Source organism: Antechinus flavipes, chromosome 2 (genome assembly GCF_016432865.1).
Source record: "Antechinus flavipes isolate AdamAnt ecotype Samford, QLD, Australia chromosome 2, AdamAnt_v2, whole genome shotgun sequence".
Lineage (NCBI taxonomy): Eukaryota > Metazoa > Chordata > Mammalia > Dasyuromorphia > Dasyuridae > Antechinus > Antechinus flavipes.
The window spans coordinates 205,300,162-205,320,713 of record NC_067399.1 but is presented as its reverse complement, the minus strand read 5'-3'; the positions used below and the strand labels follow the sequence as shown (position 1 = coordinate 205,320,713).

Sequence of the window (20,552 nt, the reverse complement as noted above, 5' to 3'; positions counted from 1 at the left end):
TATTCTATAGAACCTATATTTTTGGAGGCCTCTAACCATGAAGACCAGACTGAAAGAAGTCTTTGGCAGACACAAAGATATGGTGAGAATAAATGATCAAAAATTCCCAACAAGGCCACTATTTTTTAAAAAAATGTTTGTTACTAAGTCCTCCTCACTAATGAACAGATGACTTGGAGTCATACTAATACCTTTTGTCCAAAGTTACCTATTATGCATGAGCTATGTGAGATAGTTTCTCTAACAAGATGGGTAAATCACAGAATTCTTCTATTGTTAAATGAAAATGGTACATTCAAGGTATTAATACTCTCCATGAATAGAATGTGACTGCCAGAAATTAGGCATGGACCCACACTTAACACCATATACCAAGATAAGATCAAAATGGGTCTATGACCTAGGCATAAAGAATGAGATTATAAATAAATTAGAGGAACATAGAATAGTTTATCTCTCAGACTTGTGGAGGAGAAAGAAATTTGTGACCAAAGATGAACTAGAGACCATTACTGATCACAAAATAGAAAATTTTGATTACATCAAATTAAAAAGCCTTTGTACAAATAAAACTAATGCAAACAAGATTAGAAGGGAAGCAACAAACTGGGAAAACATTTTCACAGTTAAAGGTTCTGATAAAGGCCTCATTTCCAAAATATATAGAGAACTGACTCAAATTTATAAGAAATCAAGCCATTCTCCAATTGATAAATGGTCAAAGGATATGAACAGACAATTTTCAGAGGATGAAATTGAAACTATTACCACTCATATGAAAGAGTGTTCCAAATCATTATTGATCAGAGAAATGCAAATTAAGAAAACTCTGAGATACCACTACACACCTGTCAGATTGGCTAAGATGACAGGAAAAAATAATGATGAATGTTGGAGGGGATGCGGGAAAACTGGGACACTAATGCATTGTTGGTGGAGTTGCGAACGAATCCAACCATTCTGGAGAGCAATCTGGAATCATGCCCAAAAAATTATCAAATTGTGCATACCCTTTGATTCAGCAGTGTTTCTATTGGGCTTATATCCCAAAGAAATACTAAAGAAGGGAAAGGGACCTGTATGTGCCAAAATGTTTGTAGCAGCCCTGTTTGTAGTGGCTAGAAACTGGAAAATGAATGGATGCCCATCAATTGGAGAATGGCTGGGTAAATTGTGGTATATGAATGTTATGGAATATTATTGTTCTGTAAGAAATGACCAGCAGGATGAATACAGAGAGGACTGGCGAGACTTACATGAACTGATGCTGAGTGAAATGAGCAGAACCAGGAGATCATTATACACTTCGACAACGATATTGTATGAGGACATATTTTGATGGAAGTGGATTTCTTTGACAAAGAGACCTGAGTTTCAATTGATAAATGACAGACAAAAGCAGCTACACCCAAAGAAAGAACACTGGGAAACAAATGTGAACTATCTGCATTTTTGTTTTTCTTCCCAGGTTATTTATACCTTTTGAATCCAATTCTCCCTATGCAACAAGAGAACTGTTTGGTTCTGCAAACATATATTGTATCTAGGATATACTGCAACATATCCAACATATAAAGGACTGCTTGCCATCTAGGGGAGGGGGTGGAGGGAGGGAGGGAAAAAAAAATCGGAACAGAAACGAGTGTCAATATAAAGTAATTATTAAATAAAAATTAAAAAAAAAAAAAAAAAAGAATGTGACTGCCAGAAAATGAGATCTCCAATCTCATCCCCAATATTTTTGCTTTCTCCACTAACCCAATAAACTTTTGTTATCTTGTCCAATCACTGATTAGGCCCAAAATACAAACAAACAAAAAACCACAAACTCCTCTGCCTATTATGTGGAGGCTATATATATAATTGGATCTCAAAAACCATTAATCCACTCAAAGAGCCTTACAGGGAGAGGGAAGGGGTGTGTATGTGTAGGAAGGAAGGTTCAAATCTTTCCAGTGGAAAAAAGATTATTATGTAAGAGAGCCTTAAGCCATAGAGGAGACAAAATTTTTATTTATATTCCATTCCTGGGCCAAGGATCTAAAGTAGTCTGAAGCCTAAAGAAAAGTAAATTGTACAATTAAAGACCCTGCATTTGGAGTCAGAACCATGGAGAAATTTTGCTGATCTCTCCCACCATATACATTTTCCTTGATCTCTTGAAAAATGCTATCCAGGCTCTTTTGGTAGTGACCTTCAGGTAGACCAATTAATTTAAAATGATCTCTCCTCAATCTATTTTCCAGGTCAGCTGTTTTTCCAATGAGGTATTTTACATTTTCTTCCATTTTTTCATTCTTTTTAGTTTGTTTGACTGACTCTTGATGTCTCAGAGTCATTAACTTCCATTTGCCCCGTTTTACTTTTTAATATATGATTTTCTTCAGTTAGCTTTTGTATCTATTTTTCCATTTGTTTTCTTTAGTCAATTTTTGTCCTACCTTTTCCAAACCATTAACTCTCTCTTATATACTTCTCATTTCTTCTCCCAAATTTTCTTCTACCTCTCTTATTTACCTTCTAAAATCCTTTATGAGTGTTTCCAAGAAACTTCTTTGGACTTGAGACCAATTTATTTCACCCTTTGAGATATCCCTTTTAGGCATTTTGTCCTCTTCTGAACCGTTGTTTTTGGTCTTCCCTGTAATCATTATAACTTTCTATGGTTTTCTGTTTATTATTCATTTTCTTTCTTCCTATTTTGTGACTTTTAAGGTCAAGCTCTGCTCCTAGGGTAAAAAGGGCACAGTCCCAAGCTTCTTGTGCTGCTCTGAGCTTTGGCTTTGAGCACAGGGGCTCCTAGTGTTTGGTTTCTTGCTCACAGCAGAGGGTAGCCCTATCTGCTCTCTCCAGGAAAACAGCCTGGTTTTCCTGAGATGGAAATTTGCCTTCTGTCCTGGGACTGGATATTGTCTCACTGCTACTGTGCAAGGATCAAGGGTCTTAGTTCCTGATCCGCTGTGATTAAGACCCTTTCACTGGCTTTCCCAGGTACCATCTGAACTGCTTGAACATCCCTTTCACCCCAGTGAGACTGACCTTTCTTCTTCCTTCTAATCTATCTTAAGCTAGAGAGTAGTTTCATTCCATCAGACTCTGTTCAGAGATTTGGTTTCATGTGGTTTTTGAGAGAAACTGGGAAAGTTTGAACAGCTTCCTAGCTTCACTCCACCATCTTAGCTCTGCTCTCAGAACTCCCACCTAAGAGGGTTTTTTTTGATAGGATATGTTATATGTTAGGGTTCAATTATTTCTGTATAGAGTTTTGTAGTTGTACTTACATACTGTGTATATCTTATTATATGGATTCCCAAACATTTTGTACATTCTATAGCTACTTTGAAAGGAATTTTATGTTTTTTTTTTTTTTTTGGTAATAGACAACTAAAGAATTCTTTCTTTCCCCCTGCAGTGAATTCTTGTTTGCCATGATTATTTTTTTCAAGTTTTACTTTCCCCATACTATTACAAAGCAAAATACTTTCCAGTAATTCCATCCCTTAGTTCCCTAAATGCTTAATAGGAAGAAATTATCTAATATATTCCTGAAAGGAAAAACTTTCCTATTAAGAGGAACCTAATTTTTTAAAAAGGTTTTATAGAACTTCCATAGGGATAAAAAGCTTTAGACCAGAGTCAACCAGTTAAAACATTTAATAAGCACTTATTACAGGCCAAGTACAAAGCTGGCAGTAACAAGTTGCAACATCAAAGTTTGATCATTAGACATCAGTAGCATATTATTCGACGTAGAAAAAATGATTATACATGGTGATTAGATTTCCAAGGCTAGAACACAAGCTTGCTTAATTCATAAAAGACAAACTATTCAGTACTCTAGAATCATATATCATGTATACAAATGTTTCTATGTGAAAATAAGTTGAGAGTTACCTCTTGGAATGCTGGAATAAATCTCTTATTAATGCAACACTAGGAGTGGGAATGAGGATTTTCTTTTCTTTTCCCTGAACCAACTAAGCAGTGCATTACCAAGTCATTGCTGACAGTTCTATGGGCTGGAGAGTTAAGTAGGGCTAGAATATGCTAACAAGGTTCTTCAAGGGACAAGCAGTGTGAGAATTTAAGGCAGGTGATCTGAAGGAGGACAATAAGATGATAAGAAGGAATTAGGGATATTGCTGTCAAAGGCACAAACACTAGGGAGACAAGAGAAAAATACCCTTAGAGGCTTATTATAATCCTGGTTCTTTTATGAAAGATGTTACTCTAAATCTGGGATGAGGTGTGAAACTGAATAATGGTGGCAACGTCCAAGAGAAGAGCTGGGTTAGAAATGTCAAAAGGGAAAGACACAAAAGGGAATCAAGAATCTCATAAGGCATCATCTAAAAAATAGGGACGAAAATACCCAAATACCTACTATACAGAGTTGGCAGAATCAAATGAAAAATAATGTACTTTGCTCACATTATAATTCTATGTAAATGGCATGTTTTATTTTTTCCAATGCTTTCTTAAATGAAAGTAGTTGCATCAGGAATCTTTAGGTTGTTTTTAATGGAATTGCCGCTAACATTTCAATGTTACAAATTTTTACTTTGGGTTTCAACACTACATATCTAATCAGTTACTCACTCTTATCAATTCTAGCAGTATGATATCATTCATATCTGTCTCCTTTTTACCTGACAAGACTACTATAGTAATTTGAGCATTTATTTTACTTCTTATTTTGACTACTGCAAAAGCCTCCTAATTAGTATATCTGGCTCAAATCTCAAATCTCTCCAATCAATCCTCCACAAAACTGCCAAAGAGCCAAGAGTTCTAAAGAACTGATCTGACCATGATCCTGCCTCAAACTTCAGGAGTTCCTTATTATCCAAAGGATCAAAGTCCTTTGTTGGACACTTAAAGTCCTTCACAACCTGACTCCAACCTACCTTATTACATATTACTCCCCTTCACACATTTTATGAGTCAGCCAAAGTGGCTTTCTTGTCCTCCTCACATCCATTCCTTTGTGCTTTGTATAGGTTATTGCCCATGATTGGAACATTCTTTTTTGTGTCTTTCTGTCAATTCCAAATGCCATTTCCTACTCAATGACTTTACTGAAGCCCTTCAACTTGCTACAGAATTCTTACTGTCCCTGAAATTGTTTTGCATTTGTTGTATGTGCATATATATATACATGTTGTCATCTGCTAATATACATTAGCTCCTTAAGAGCAGAAACATTTCATGTATATCTTTGTTTCCCTAGCACTTAAACAAAACGCATGGTATTTTGAGACACTTAATAAATGTGATTAGCTGATTGTTCTCTGTCAAATGATCATTTAAAGCTGGAAGGAAATTTGCAGATCTTCTTCACAGAAGGCCCAAAGAAGGGAAGTTGATTTGCCCAAATTCACAAGTAAAAATGTGGCAAAGTCATGACTCGGAGTTTGATTCCAAATCCAGCAAATGATTCCCTATACCATGCTGCTATCCCAAGAATCTCTCTAGATTTCTTTTTACTTTTAAAATATCTATCAAATGCAAACAAAATATGGAATACATTTATATATAAAATCATCAAATCCAAACATTATGATTGAAAATAATATATTATAAATTTTAATAACAAAAATCAATTTATTTTTATCCTTTTATTCACCTATTTGTAAAAACTTAAGTGGTACTTTAAAAAAATATTTTAGTCAATATATTGGTTGTTTTTCTTATTTTGCTGACCATGCCTTTCATTACTTTATATATTTTTCTGTATTTCTTTGTTATATTCTTTATACATGCCAGTTTGTACCTCTTCTTTCTCCCTTACTTCCCCGCATATACTTAGAATGTAAAACTTCCCCACCTTCCTAGCTCTTAGAAATCCTAGCTTCCTTCAAACTGAAGCTCTTATATTGTAAATGTACGCATTCACTTATATGTGTACATGTTGTTTCTCCCCAATAGAATATAAGCTATTTGAAGAGACTATCAAATTTCTATCCCAGAACCTAGTACATATTAAGTACTTATTAAATGGGTGCTGAAGGAGGCAGAAAGGATAGAAGGGGAATTCATATTTGGTCACTTGATTAAGACATCAGTCTCCTAATGGTTATAGAAGTAAGGATCTGCTTATAGTTTGTTTGCAGTATTTTTATAGATACTACTCAGTATTTTGGGAATTTCTTTGGCTACTATAGCAAATTCAGATATGAATGAAAGCAATCTAGAATAATACATAAAACTTTTAACGTATTAATAACTAGAGTCAAATAATTCAAAAAGTAGAAAATATTTTTCCCTGAGTCCCAGAATTTATTTCCAAGAATACTAAAATAAACGTTTATTAAGTACCTACGATGTAGAAAAACATGTAGCACAGTGGATAAAAGGCCTGCTTTCAAGTCAAGAAGGCTTAGGTTATGTCTGTACTCGTACAAAGTACAATCTGTACTTTGACAAACTAACTATATGATCCATGGTCATGTAATCTCTTACTGCCTCAGGCAACTTCTTATAAATATATATAGCAAATGATCTACTGATCTGCTTTGGGGTAGAGAACTTCCACAAGAAGTATTTTTCCATCCATAAAATCACAGGTGCCACACCATCATCATATCACTGATGACTTTGAAGATTTAAAATATCTTCCTTGAAGGAAGTTAAGATAATCTTTTCCCTGAAGGAGTTTAACATTTAGTTGTTAAGTAAAACCATTTTAATATCTAGCAGAATCTGTCTCAATATAATTTAAGACAATATCCTAAATTTATTTTATAATTCTCCTAAGACCAAAATTTTTGTGATATATTTCATATGACATTACTGAAGAAGATATAAATATATACATTTGGATGTTCATTTATAAAGCTTTGCAAATTATATTTCAGCATTTTACATTTATGACAAAAACTTTTAAATATAAGCAAACTTATTTCATAAAATTTCTATTACTTACCTCTGTAACATTGAGACAAGATGTGCAATAATATGTTCCTTCATCAGTAATTCCCCAGGCAACAGCAGCACACTGTGTACAGCGTTCATTAAAGTCTCTCTGTAAGAAAAAAGGAAAAAGAATATGCATTCAAAATAATTAACTCAAATGTAATCTACATAATGCATTACTCATTATTGTTTATTTTGGTTAATTATTCAAGTAGGAGACATGAACTAGAAGCCTTGACAAAAAAAAAAAGAAAGACTGAGAGAGTAGATTTGGGAAGATTTATCTTCCTGGTCTTCTAATATAAATCTAAATTGAGAAGTAAAAATTCAGGTTAAGGAGGTCTATTCTAGAGATATCAGGAAAAACTCCCTAAAAATTAGAGCTACTAAAAAAGGTGAAAGGGTTGCACCTTGATAAGTAGTGTGTTCTTTAGGCAGTGGATGGACAATTCGCTTGGTATAACCAGATTCATTTCAAGCATGGGTTAGAATAGATGGTTATAAGGGTCCCTTTTAATTCTCAAATTCTGTGATTCTGTGAGATTTACAAGTTTAGGTGAGATGAAATGGTGATGTCTTCTCTTTTAGATGACTAGACCCTCACCATGGAATAACTGAAAGAAACTACTAGAACAAGAATGCTGGGGAAAATCAGACAGGAAACTGGATACAGATAAACATCTTGTACCACAATAAGCTCAAAATGGATACAAAACCTGATTAAAGGTTACAACATAAAAAGAGTTATAAGAAAACTAGACAGGTGACTTTCACAGTAAGGACTAAGGAAAGAATTCTCCACTAAAGTAGAGGTGATCAAAAAAGAAAAAAAAAGGTAATTCCAATTAAATAAAGCTTGTTACAACGACAAAATTAATCAATAAACACTTATAAAGTGCTTACCATGTGCCAGGCACTGTCCTTATTCACAATACCACACACACACACACCCCCTTCAAATCTATTCTCATCTTAACTCCAACTCGACTTCCTTCTCTACGAACAGTTATTTTCCTGCAGCAGAATGTAAGCTAAAAGGCAGAGCTGGTGTCTCATGCTGTGTTTTTGCCTCCTCCAGGGCCCAGCACAGAGTTCTGAATTCCTCAGGTGCTTCAAAGATGTTTACTGAACTTGGGTACACATTCACAGCTCTAACTACACAACAACTATCGGTATCTCTCTAAACACACAATACACGCACACACACACATACGTCCGCGCACTTACACAACAGGACACCACATAACGGTCAGTACCTCTTCAAATGTACACACACACACACACACACACACACACGTACACACATTACACGTACACACACACGTACACACACACGTACACACATTACAGAGCAACGATCGGTACCTCTCCAAAGGCATACAGACACTCTCACAACCAGCGAGAGTCCCGAGAGCAAGCGGGACACTCCCGGCACCACCCGGGTTCCTCACTGAAATGCCCGATTCAGCACCTCCCAGCCCCGCCCCGAGGCTCTCCATGGACTGATTCCTACCTACAATCTCCCGGAGGCTGGACGAAGCCCCCCCTCTCTTCATCTCCATCCCAGCCCCATCCCAAGTACTCACCGCCTCCTCAGTATCCATAGCGGAACCGCTACCTTCCGTTACTCAGAGAATACAAGTTCCCGCAGCTCATATTCCGGAAGTTCTGAGAGGGATGCGTGAGAATAGCACCGGACCGGAAACTCACGGCAGAAATATTTGGTTCCGGGATCATTGCGTTCCTATACGTGCCAGCAGTCCCCGCTGGGAGAGCAGCGCTTGGCAACGGGACTGCCGGAGCTCCATTACAGATGTCCGCATTTCTGCTACGCTTTAAGTTTCCAAGGCATCAACATGACAATAGTCTTGACCGGTTAGGGTGTTGGTGTCTTTCTTCTGAGACTACCCGAAATTTGTATTGTTTGTATCTTTTTTTTTTTTTAAATCGTCATGGGGACAGGAAAGTCAAGAGTTTGTATCTTGTTTTGTATCTAATTCTTTGCTTCTTGTCTCCCCCGTGAAATTTTAAATTTTGGACCGTCTTGTCTTTTGCTTTGTTTTGTATCTTTGAACGCAACGCTTGGTAAATGCTATTTGATGGAGAAGTCGATCGGTGGAAGAGGTTAGGTGCACAGAATAAAATAGTCAGTGAGTATAGCGATTTAGGGTTTGACAAACCCAAAGGCCCCCGCTTTTGGAATAAGAAGTCACTATTTAACAAAAACTGCTAGGAAAACTGGAAACTTGTATGGCAAAAACTAGGCATTGACCCCAACCTAACACCATATATCAAGATAAAGTCGAAATGGGTTCATGGTCTTGACATAAAGAAGAAACTAGGCATTGACCCACACTTAACACCATACACCAAGATAAGCTCAAAATGGGTTCATGACCCAGGCATAAAGAATGAGATTATAAATAAATTAGAGGAACATAGGATAGTTTATCTCTCAGACCTGTGGAGGAGGGAGGAATTTATGACTAAAGAAGAACTAGAGATCACTATTGACCATAAAATAGAAAATTTAGATTATATCAAATTGAAAAGTTTTTGTACAAACAAAACTAATGCAGACAGGATTAGAAGAGAAGCAAAAAAGTGGGAAAACATTTTTATATCCAAAGGTTCTGATACAGGCCTCATTTCTAAAATATATAGAGAATTGACTCAAATTTATAATAATTCAAGCCATTCTTCAATTAATAAATGGTCAAAGGATATAAAGACATTTTTCAGGTGAAAAAATTGAAACTACTTGTAGTCATATGAAAAAGTGTTCCAAATCACTATTGATCAGAGAAATGCAGATTAAGACAACTCTGAGATACCCCTATACACCTCTCAGATTGGCTAAGATGGCAGGTAAAGATAATGACGAATGTTGGAGGGGATGTGGGAAAACTGGGACACTGATACATTATTAGTGGAACTGTGAATGGATCCAACCATTCTGGAGAGCACTTTGGAACTATGCTCAAAAAGTTATCAAATTGTGCATATCCTTTGATTTAGCAGTGTTACTACTGGGCTTATATCCCAAAGAGATCTTAAAGGAAGAGTGAACCTCTTCCACTGATCGACTTCTCCATCAAATAGCATTTACCAAGCGTTGCGTTAAAAGATAAAAAACAAAGCAAAAGACAAGACTGTCCAAAATTTAAAATTTCATAGGGGAGGCAAGAAGCAAAGAATTAGATACAAAACAAGATACAAACTCTTGACTTTCCTGTCCCCATGATGATTTTTAAAAAAGGGATCCCCATGTGCAAAAATGTTTGTGGCAGCCCTCTTTATAGTAGCTAGAAAATGGAAACTGAATGGATGCCCATCAATTGGAGAATGGTTGAATAAATTATGATATATGAATGCTATGGAATATTATTGTTCTGTCAGAAATGACCAGCAGGATGATTTCAGAAAGGCTTGGGGAGGCCTACATGAACTGATGCTGAGTAAAATAAGAACCAGGAGATCATTATACATGGCAACAACAAGACTATACAACAATCAATTCTGATGGATGTGGCTCTTTTCAACATTGAGAGGATTCAGACCAGTTCCATTTGTTCAGTAACGAAGAGAGCCATCTACACCCAGAGAGAGAGAACCATGGGAACAGAGTGTGGAATATAACATAGCTTTCTCACTCTCTCTGTTGTTATTTGATTGCATTTTATTTTCTTTCTCAGTTTTTCTTTTCCTTCCTTCTTGATCTGATCTTTCTTGTGCAGCAAGATAACTATGTAAATATGTATACATATATTGGACTTAACATGTATTTCAACATATTTAACATGTATTGTACTGCCTGCCAGCTAGGAAAGGGAAGGGGGGGAGGAGGGAAAGTAGGGGAAAATTTGAAACAAAAAGTTTTGCAAGGGTCAGTGTTGGAAAAATTATGCTTTGTTGTATGCATATGCTTTGTAAATAAATAGGATTAAAAATAAATAAATGCTATTTGACTAATTAAATCTAATCAGATAAATTTAATTAGCATTCAACTCAATTCTACAGGTACTCATTGAGAGCCAATTATGTGATGATCACTGTAATAGGTGCTGGAGATAACAAAAATCAAAACTAACCTCCTTTGTCCACAAGGAGCTTACATTCTACTGAAAGAAGTATGTATTCATGTAGTGCTGTATCAGCTATAAGACCAGAGTTGAAATTGTGCCTCAGACATTTATCTAGCTGTGCAACCCAGGGTAAGTCAAGTCAAATCAAAACAAGCCGCATTTATCAAACACCTAACTGTGCTTGGAGATTCAAAGAAAGTCATAAAACCAGTTCTTGCTTTCAAGGAGCTCACAGTCTCATGGGAAGACAATAGTGGGAAAATATATGCTGGATAAATTGGCGAGCAACCTAAAAGAAGGCACTAGGGGAATCTGGAAAGGTTTAATGGAGAAAATGAGACTAGCTGAGATTTAATTAATCAGGAAAGCCAAGGAGGTGAAGGTATGTGGCAGAGCATTCTGAGATCAGGAGATCAGAAACAGTGGGACACATTGTAATTCAACTCTAAGGTAATGATGTCATTTTGGTCCTCTTGGAGAATAAAGGACAACAACCAAACTGGTGAGAAGGAGGAGAGTTCTAGATCTTGAGAGATGGAGTGCAGGTCACACTCCAGCCTGGGGCATCAAGGAGACAAGAATCACTGAATTCCAGAGGATATGGAAGGGAGCAAGGTTAAAGAAGACTAGACAAGTAGAAAGAGATAGATCATGAAGGACTTTAAAGCCAAATCCTGGAGTCATTTGAATGGAGGGGGAAGGAGAAAGGTGATTTTATTTAACCTATTCATTAGGAAGATCACTTGCTTAGTGGAAGCTGATTGTAAGTGAAATTTGCAGGAGGAAAGACTCCATCAATAACTCCAATGTCAGAGAAAAGAATAGAGTTAATACAGGACATGTTATGATTGCAGACAAGATTTGGTAACAGATTAGATGCAGGAAGGAAGGGAGGCAGGATGAGAGACAGATTAAAGAATTGAAGATAGCCTTTGACTTATGTGAGGGTCTGAATTTGGATTTGAACTCAGGACTTTCTGATCCTAGGTACTTTGCTCTATCCACCACCACCATGATGCCCTATAAGATGTTTATGTCTAATTTTCTGTCAAACTATTACATACGATCAATCTATCAATAAACATTTAAGTACATACTCTGATCTAGGCACTGTGCTAAGCACTAAGGATACAAAAGAAGCAAAAGATATATATATATATATATATGTGTGTGTGTGTGTGTGTGTGTGTGTATGTATATATATATGTGTGTGTGTATGTGTGTGTGTGTGTGTGTGTGTGTGTGTGTGTGTATAATACAATCTAATGAAGGAGATACAAGTAAACAAATATGTAGAAACAAACTAAATACAGGGAAAAATAGAAAATAATTAAGGGGAATACACCAGAATTATGATAGATTAGAAAAGGCTTCCTGTAGAAGACAGAATTTTAATTGGGACTCACAGAAAGCCAAGGAAGCCAATAGGTAGAAATGAGGAAGGAAAATATTCAGGCATGGCGAACTGTGAGAGAAAATGCCCATTGCCAAAAAAATAACAAGTAAATATAAATTCGTTTCTTTTTTAATAGCTTTTTATTGACATAACATATGCATGGGTAATTTTTCAACATTGATCCTTGCAAAAACTTCTGTTCCAACTTTTTTCCTTCTTCCCTCCATCTCCTCCCCTAGATGGCAGGTAGTCCCTCCCATACATGTTAAATATATTAAACTATATGTTAAATACAATATATGTAGACATATTTATACACTTATCTTGCTGCACAAGAAAAATCAGATTTAGAAAGGAGGTAAAAATAGCCTGAGAAGAAAAACAAAAATGCAAGCAAACAATAACAGAAAGAGTGGAAATGTTATGTTGTTGTCCACATTCAGTTCCCAGTGTTCTTTTACTGGGTGTAGTTGGTTCTATTCATTACTGATCAGTTGGAACTGATTTGGATCCTCTCATTATTGAAGAGAGCCACTTCCATCAGAATTGATCCTCGTATAATATTATTGTTGAAGTGTATAATGATCTCCTGATTCTGCTCATTTCACTTAGCATTAGTTCATGTAAGTCTCTCCAAGTCTCTCTCTATTCATCCTGCTGGTCATTTCTTACAGAACAATAATATTCCATAATATTCATATACCACAATTTACACAGTTATTCTCCAATTGATGGGCATCTATTCAATTTCCAGTTTCTAGCCACTACAAAGAGGACTGCCACAAACATTTTTGCACATACAGGTCCCTTTCCCTTCTTCAATATCTCTTTGGGGTATAAGTCCAGTAGTAACACTGCTGCATCAAAGGGTATGCACAGTTTGATAACTTTTTGAGCATAGTTCCAAAATGCTCTCCAGAATGGTTGGATCCATTCACAACTCCACCAACAATGCATCAGTGTCCCAGTTTTCCCACATTGCTTCCAATGTAAAGTTCCAGGCTAGCTCCCTGGAGGCCTCAGAATAAGCCAGAGTCAGGATAAGCAAAAATCCTTGGTCTTTAGGGGAAGAAGTGAAAGAGATGGACAAAACTGCCACAAGCTCTCCACCAACCTCCCTTCTCCTCATCCTCCTCCAAAGTGAGTCTGGCTCCTCTCATTCCACCCTCTAATCCCTCCCACGATTATCTGTATACACCAAAAGATTGAGCCAGCACAGAAGAGTGAGAAGGGTCATTTTTCCAAGCATATGCTATAGAGTTATTGTCCAATAGGTAATTAGCCTTAACTACTTGGTTGTCTGATTCAAGCACACCTTTTAAGAATTTCAGCCCTTTGCATCTCCCACTTTCTTTTGTTTTAGAACACAGGTGGTCACATCATCCTTGACTTCTCAGGGAGGTGAGAACCCCAAAAAAGGAGGTGATCACACCCTCCCTGACTTCTTAGGAAAGGAGGTGAAAACACCAAAAGGGGGTGATCTTGCCCCCTTTGACTTCTCAGGAAGGGACATGAAAGCAGTAAAAAGGAGATGATCATCCCCTCACTGACTTCTCAGGAAGAGAGATGAAAAACACCAAAGGGAAGTGAGGAGTCAAGCCAGGTATTGTCAGTGGGTTTCTGGGCTGAAGCATCTTATTAGAAACAGGTATGCACAAACCCATCAACATGGTAGGTATTACACAAGCACATAGCAATAATGCATAGGGTATTAGTGATGACTCTCCCCATAGTGCAGGCTCGATGTGTTGTAACAAAAGTGAATTGTACATGTAAATAGTGATATAACAAACAATATGAATCAACATGGTAGTATAAAAGAGTTCCAGAAGTCCTAGAAGGAGGGGATGTAAATAATAATCACACGTATGCCTTCTTCAGCAGCCAAGAGATAGTCCAAAACCAATCTATTGTCCATGGCTTCACATGCCAGGGAATCCAATGATCTCTGCAAGTTTTTGAAGTCCTGCAACAGTCTTTTTATGTGTTAGAGAATCCAATGATTCCTGCAGATTTTGAAGTCCTGCAACAGTGTTATCATTTCTCAGAAAATCCAGTGATTCCTGAGAGTTTTCAAGTCCTACAACAGTCTTATCATGTCTCAGAGAATCCAATAATTCCTGAGAGTTTTCAAGTCTTACAACAGTCTTATCACATCTCAGAGAATCCAATGATTTTTGAGGGTTTTCAAGTCTTACAACAGTCTTATCATGTCTCTGAGAATACAATGATTCCTGAGGGTTTTGAAGTCCAACAATTTTTGATGTCCATGAGTCAGTTGCCATAACTGCCATGCTCTTTCAGTAGTGGGAACAGTCAGCAATGGAACCACCTGATGTTTCTTGGGTCTTGTCCTTCATTACAAAAGTCTGCTCCATCTCTCTCTCTGAATATGGTTCATTCGTACCCATTCATTCCTTCTCCATCTGTAGACATACAAGCAAACCCTCTCCCCCAGACCGTTAACCTATCTCGTCCCTTCCATTCACCACTTTCTGGGTCTCTCCACATCACCTGGAGATTATCGAAAGATAGTGTGGCTGCTCGCATTGGACACTGCCCTGTGGGTTATAAAACCTGTCTGCTGGAGCCAGTGCATCTTTGTCAAAAATCAAGAAGTTAATAGTATAAAGAACTAATTTAGAAGTTCTCTAGGGTTACCTGTGGCTCCCCCTTTCTTTTGTTTTTGGAGGAGCATCTTAATGTCTCTGTTTCTCCTCTCTATTATTGCCTGTCCTTGAGGATTAAAGGGTATGCCAGTGCTGTATAAAATCTTATACTTTGCATAAAAGTGTGCAAAATATTTAGAAATATTTGCAGGTCCATTATCTATTTTTATTGCTTGTGTCACACCCATAATTGCAAATGCTTGTATAAGGAATTCAGTGACCACTCAGGTTGTCTCTTTTGCTGCTGGTATTGCAAAAATGAATCCTGAAAAGTTGTCCACCACAACATGGATAAAAGACAGACAACCAAAAGATTTATAATGGGTCACATCCATTTGCCAAATTTCAATGTGTCTCAAACCATGTGTAGGAGCGTAGAAAGGAAGGCAAGCTGTATAGGCTTTTACTATGCTCCTGGCTTCTCTCTTGTTATTCCAAATTGTAAACATAAAGCTCAAGCAGCTCGATAATATTTAGAATGAGATTCTTGGGCTTCTTGAAATAAAGGAGTATTGGCCAACATGGTTAGAAGGCTATCTGCCTTTGAATTTCCATAAAAAATAGGACCTGGAAGTCCTCTATGAGAATGGACATGCAAGATATAAATTTTATCTGGATACTTTCTCACTTACTCTTGAAGTTCCTTAAACAGCTGATATATATATATATATATATATATATATAAATATATATATATATATATATATATATATATATATAGGAAGCTACAAATTTTATTTGGGCTGTGGCAATTCTTTATACTACACCTACTGAATAGGCCGAATCAGATATTATGTTTATATCTCCTGGATAATAAGCAAGAGCTAGAATGATTGCATACAATTCATTCTGCTGAGTGGACTGAAAAGGAGTTCTGATTACTCTCTTTATAGTTAAATCACGAGAGTATACAGTACAAATGTTATGTTTAGATGCATCTGTAAAGATAGTTGGTCCTTTAAGAGGAACTTTAAAAACCTTTTCTTCAAGACTCCATTGCCAATTATGTAATAGTCTGGTTAACTTTAATGGAGACCTTTGTGTAAGATTTGGAGCTGTGGCCAATAAAATTTGCCACTCTGAAATGGTTTCACAGCATACATTAATTTGTGCATTAATATAAAAGGTGTATATCTTGTCAGGTCTTATCCCAGATAATTGTACTACTTGCTTAATGTCCTTTCATAAAATTTTAGCCACAAGCACTGGAGTAAGGCTTTGTTATGGTTGTGCTGAGAGGTTCACCCACTCTATCATACTGTCCTCCTTGATGAAGGACTGCTGTGAGTGCTTCTTGTATAGCAAAAACTGATATTTCCAAGGGTTTCTGAATGACTCAACCACATTGGATAAATCCAGTTCAACTTCTCTCAAAGCCTCTTGAGCTTCTTTTGTAAGCTGGCGTAGTGAGTTTAAAGCACTGTCTCCCCTTAAAATTTCATATAATGGTTGCAATTGATAGGTAGTTAAGCCTAACACTGGACGCATCCATTGGATATCTCCTATCAATTTCTGAAAGTCATTTAAGGTGTTTAGCATCTCTGTTCTTAAGGAAAGTTTTTGTACTGTAAGCACCTTAGGGTATACTTTGTATCCTAAATATTGAAAAGGAACATATCTTTGAATTTTTTCTGGAGTTATGTGAAATTTCAGTTCCTTGTGTTTCTACAGTTGTTTGTAGACATGCTTCTAACATTTGTTCCTCAGGAACACATCCCAATATATCATCCACATAATGTAATAACATTACTTTTGGAAATGCTTTTCTTACTGGAGTAAGAGGAGCAGCAACATACATATGACTATAAAGCTCAGTTAGATTAATGGTGGGTACTAAAAAGGCAAATATTTTCATATCCTCCTTATCTAAAGGGATAGAATAGAAACAATCCTTAATGTCTATAACCCAAAGATGCCATTCTCTAGGCAATTGAGTACGAGATGGAAATCCAGTCTGAAGAATTCCCATAGTTTCCATCTGTTCATTTACTTTTCTTAAATCAGTCAATATTCTCCATTTTCCAAATTTCTTTTTTACAACAAATATAGGGGAATTCCAAGGATTTAGAGAAGGTTGTAAGTGTCCTTGGTCAAGTTGCTCCTGTACTATATATAATAAGGCCTGAATTTTATCACTAGCTAAGGGCCACTGTTCTACCCATACTTGTGTATCAGCTTTCCATTGAATAGGAACAGGTGAGAGTGTTGGCAGGTCTTCAACAGCAGTCCAGCCTAAAAAGCTGAAATACTCATTTGTAATCCTAACTGTTATAAAATGTCTCTTCCCTACAGATTGATGGGGAGTTTTTCAACTATAAAAGGAGTAAATATTCCTGTTTCACCTTCAAAAGTCCATCTCAAAGCTGCTTCAACTGCTATTGATCCTCCTACGCCAGAAATATAGGTGTTTGCCTTAATCTTTGGCTAGTGAATGGCACCTCTAATGACTGTATGATCTGTACCTGTGCCCACTAGTTCTTCTAATGGTATGCCATTTATATAGATAGTGAACATAGGTCATTCATCTGGCTATTATCATGCCCCATGTATTTTTGGTCTCATCCCATTTCCCTGAATCAGTCTATATTCTGATGCCCAATAGAAACCTCTGTTGCATTTTGGACATGGAGTTTTGAGTCTTGTTCTCCCACTCTGTTTTCTCACTCTGTCTCTATACCAACATTGAGCTTTCAGATGCCCTACTTTACCACATTGAAAGCATTGACGAGTCTCTTTGGAAGTCCCTTGCCAAAAGGGGTCCTGACTTCCCATGTTTGGATCTTGGGAAGTCTGCATCATAGCCTGGCTGTAAAAGGTATTTTTGCCCCTGTGGCACAATGTCTTATGATGTCCTCTAAAGAAGCATCCTTGTGTAGTCCTAGTATAATTCTTCTACAAACCTCATTAGCACTTTCTTTAGCAAGTTGTCTTATCATAATTTCTGTTGCTGCATTTACACCAATAGTTCATATAACAGCTGTCTGCAAATGTCCCACAAAATTCTCAAAGGGTTCATTTGGCCCTTGTGCTATTTTTGTGAAGGCCTCTCCTTTGGCCTGTTTAACCCCTATGCTTTGATAGCAGCAGAAGCAATTTGCTCATATGCTGATATGGGGTAATTAATCTGTACTGAAATGTATGCATAAGAACCTACACCTGTTAGTTGGTCATAGATGATTAGAGTATTAATTCCATTTTGATTATTTCATTGGGCTTGTATCCTACAGAACTCATTATATTAAGAAAGCCACAACAAGTTTTGTCCAGGTTCTAAGTGTGTCCTTGCTATAGATTTCCAGTTACTAGGGGTTAAGACTTCATAAGCCAAATTCTGTAATAACATCTTAATATAAGATGATGTAGCCCCATAAAGAGTGCAAGCCTTTTTCACATCTTTGAGGATTTCTAGATCAAAAGGAATATATCTTCTACTTTCTTGATCTGAAGAGTTAAACTGTTGAATCACAGGATGCATTTTTTTCTCAAATCAGCTATATTCTGTCCTTCTTCTGTGCTTTAAGTATTGCCTTTTGCAATCTAGTCATAGGAGAGGGTGATTGCGGTGGGGGAGGTGTTGGTGGTATCACTGGCCCTCCCACTCCTCCTCCTCCCTCCATCCTGGAAGGTGAATTTGATGGGGAGGTGTCAAGGACCTGCTCTGATGTGGGCGGAGTTGAAGCTGGGCTGTGAGAGTGAGACTCACCAGGCCCTTCAAGTTCACTTAACTCCCCGTGCCCTCTGACAGTATTGCCATTAATCTGTCCTTTGTCTTTCTCTTTTTCCTCACACTTCCTCATCTGGCTGTTCTTAAAACTTTTCTTTTTTCTAGACCTTGTGGGATTCTTTAAGGGCAATTATATTATGTCATATATATAGAATGTTTCCTTAGAAATTGAATCAGGACCTTTATCCTTGTAATATTCACATAGTTGATCTCCTACTAGTTTCCAATTATCTGCGCCTGTACCTTCTTCCTTTAAGAACCAAGGGGACATGCTTCTAATGTAGCCAAGAGTCCACCAATCTGCTCCCAAGTTACAAGCAAATCTTGCCTCTTGATCAACTTAAGTATGCTTTCTATAATGCTCCCTTGGGGCAGGGGTTGGGGTGGAGTTGGGGATGGAAGAGAATCTTTTCCTAATATCTGCCCCATTTTAGTTAGAAAAGGTTACTAGTTTAGCTTAACAAAGTAAGTTCCTTGTTTGTCTATTAAAATACTCACCATATTTCCTGGTCACCTGGGACTTCTTCAATGAAATTAGTCCTTGGTTTACATGTTGGACACCAAAATGTAAAGTTTTGGGCTGGCTCCCTGGAGGCCTCAGAATCAGTCAGAGTCAGGATAAGCAAAAGTCCTTGGTCTTAGGGGGAGAAGTGAAGGAGATGGACAAAACTGCCACAAGCTCTCCACCAACCTCCCTTCTCCTCACCTTCCTCCAAAGTGAGTCTGGCTCATCTAACTCCACCTTTTACTCCCTCCTATGATTATCTGTATACACCAAAAGATTGAACCAGCACAGAATAGTGAGAAGGGCCATTTTTCCAAGCATATGCTAATAGATTTATTGTCCAAAAGGTACTTAGCCTTAAGTGGTTGTCTGGTTCAAGCATATCTTTTAAGAGTTTCAACCTTACAGTCCAACATTCCTCATTATCTTTTCCTGTTATCTTAGCCAATCTGAGAGGTGTGTAGTGGTATCTCAGAGTTGTCTTAATTTGCATTTCTCTGATCAATAGTGATTGGGAGAACTTTTTCATGTGACTACAAATAGTTTCAATTTCTTCATCTGAAAAATGTCTGTTTATATCCTTTGACCATTTATCAATTGGAGAATGGCTTGTGATTTCTTATAAATTAGAATCAATTTTCCATATATTTTAGAAATGAGGCTTTTATCAGGATCTTTAACTGTAAAAATACTTCCCTTCTAATCTTGTCTGCATTAGTTTTGTTTGTATAAAAGCTTTTTAACTTGATATAATCAAAATTTTCTATTTTCTGATCAATAATGGTCTCTAATTCTTTGGTCACAAATTGCTTCCTCCTTCACAGTCTGAGAGGTAAACTATCCTATGTTCTTCCAATTTATTTATAATCTCATTCTTTATGCCTAGATCATGAATTTATTTTGATCTTACCTTGGTGTGTGATGTTAAGTGTAGGCCAATGTCTAATTTCTGCCATACTAATTTCCAATTTTCCCAGCAGTTTTTGTCAAATAGTGAATTCTTATCCCCAAAGTTGGGGTCTTTGGGTTTATCAAACACTAGATTGCTATAGTTATTGACTATTTTGTCCTGTGAACCTAGCCTATTCCACTGATCAACTAATCTATTTCTTAGCCAATATCAAATGGTTTTAATGACTGCTGCTTTATAATATAATCTTAGATCAGGTACAGCCAGGTCACCTTCATTTGATTTTTTTTTTATTACTTCTCTTGAAATTCTTGACCTTTTGTTCTTCCAGATGAATTTTGTTGTTAT

At 36.9% G+C, this 20,552-nt stretch overlaps 1 protein-coding gene across 1 annotated transcript in view; it reads right to left on the bottom strand.

The window, feature by feature from the left end:
• TAF1B (TATA-box binding protein associated factor, RNA polymerase I subunit B) overlaps nt 1-8,588 on the bottom strand; it is a 108,859-nt gene extending 100,271 nt beyond the window's left edge. Inside the window, exons 1-2 of the mRNA XM_051976105.1 lie at nt 8,502-8,588; nt 6,926-7,024 (exon numbers count right to left, since the gene is read on the bottom strand). Of these exons, the coding sequence (XP_051832065.1) occupies nt 6,926-7,024; nt 8,502-8,519 (117 nt within the window). The 5' untranslated portion in view covers nt 8,520-8,588. The remainder of the gene's footprint in view (nt 1-6,925; nt 7,025-8,501) is intronic.
• Between the last annotated feature and the right edge of the window lie 11,964 nt (nt 8,589-20,552).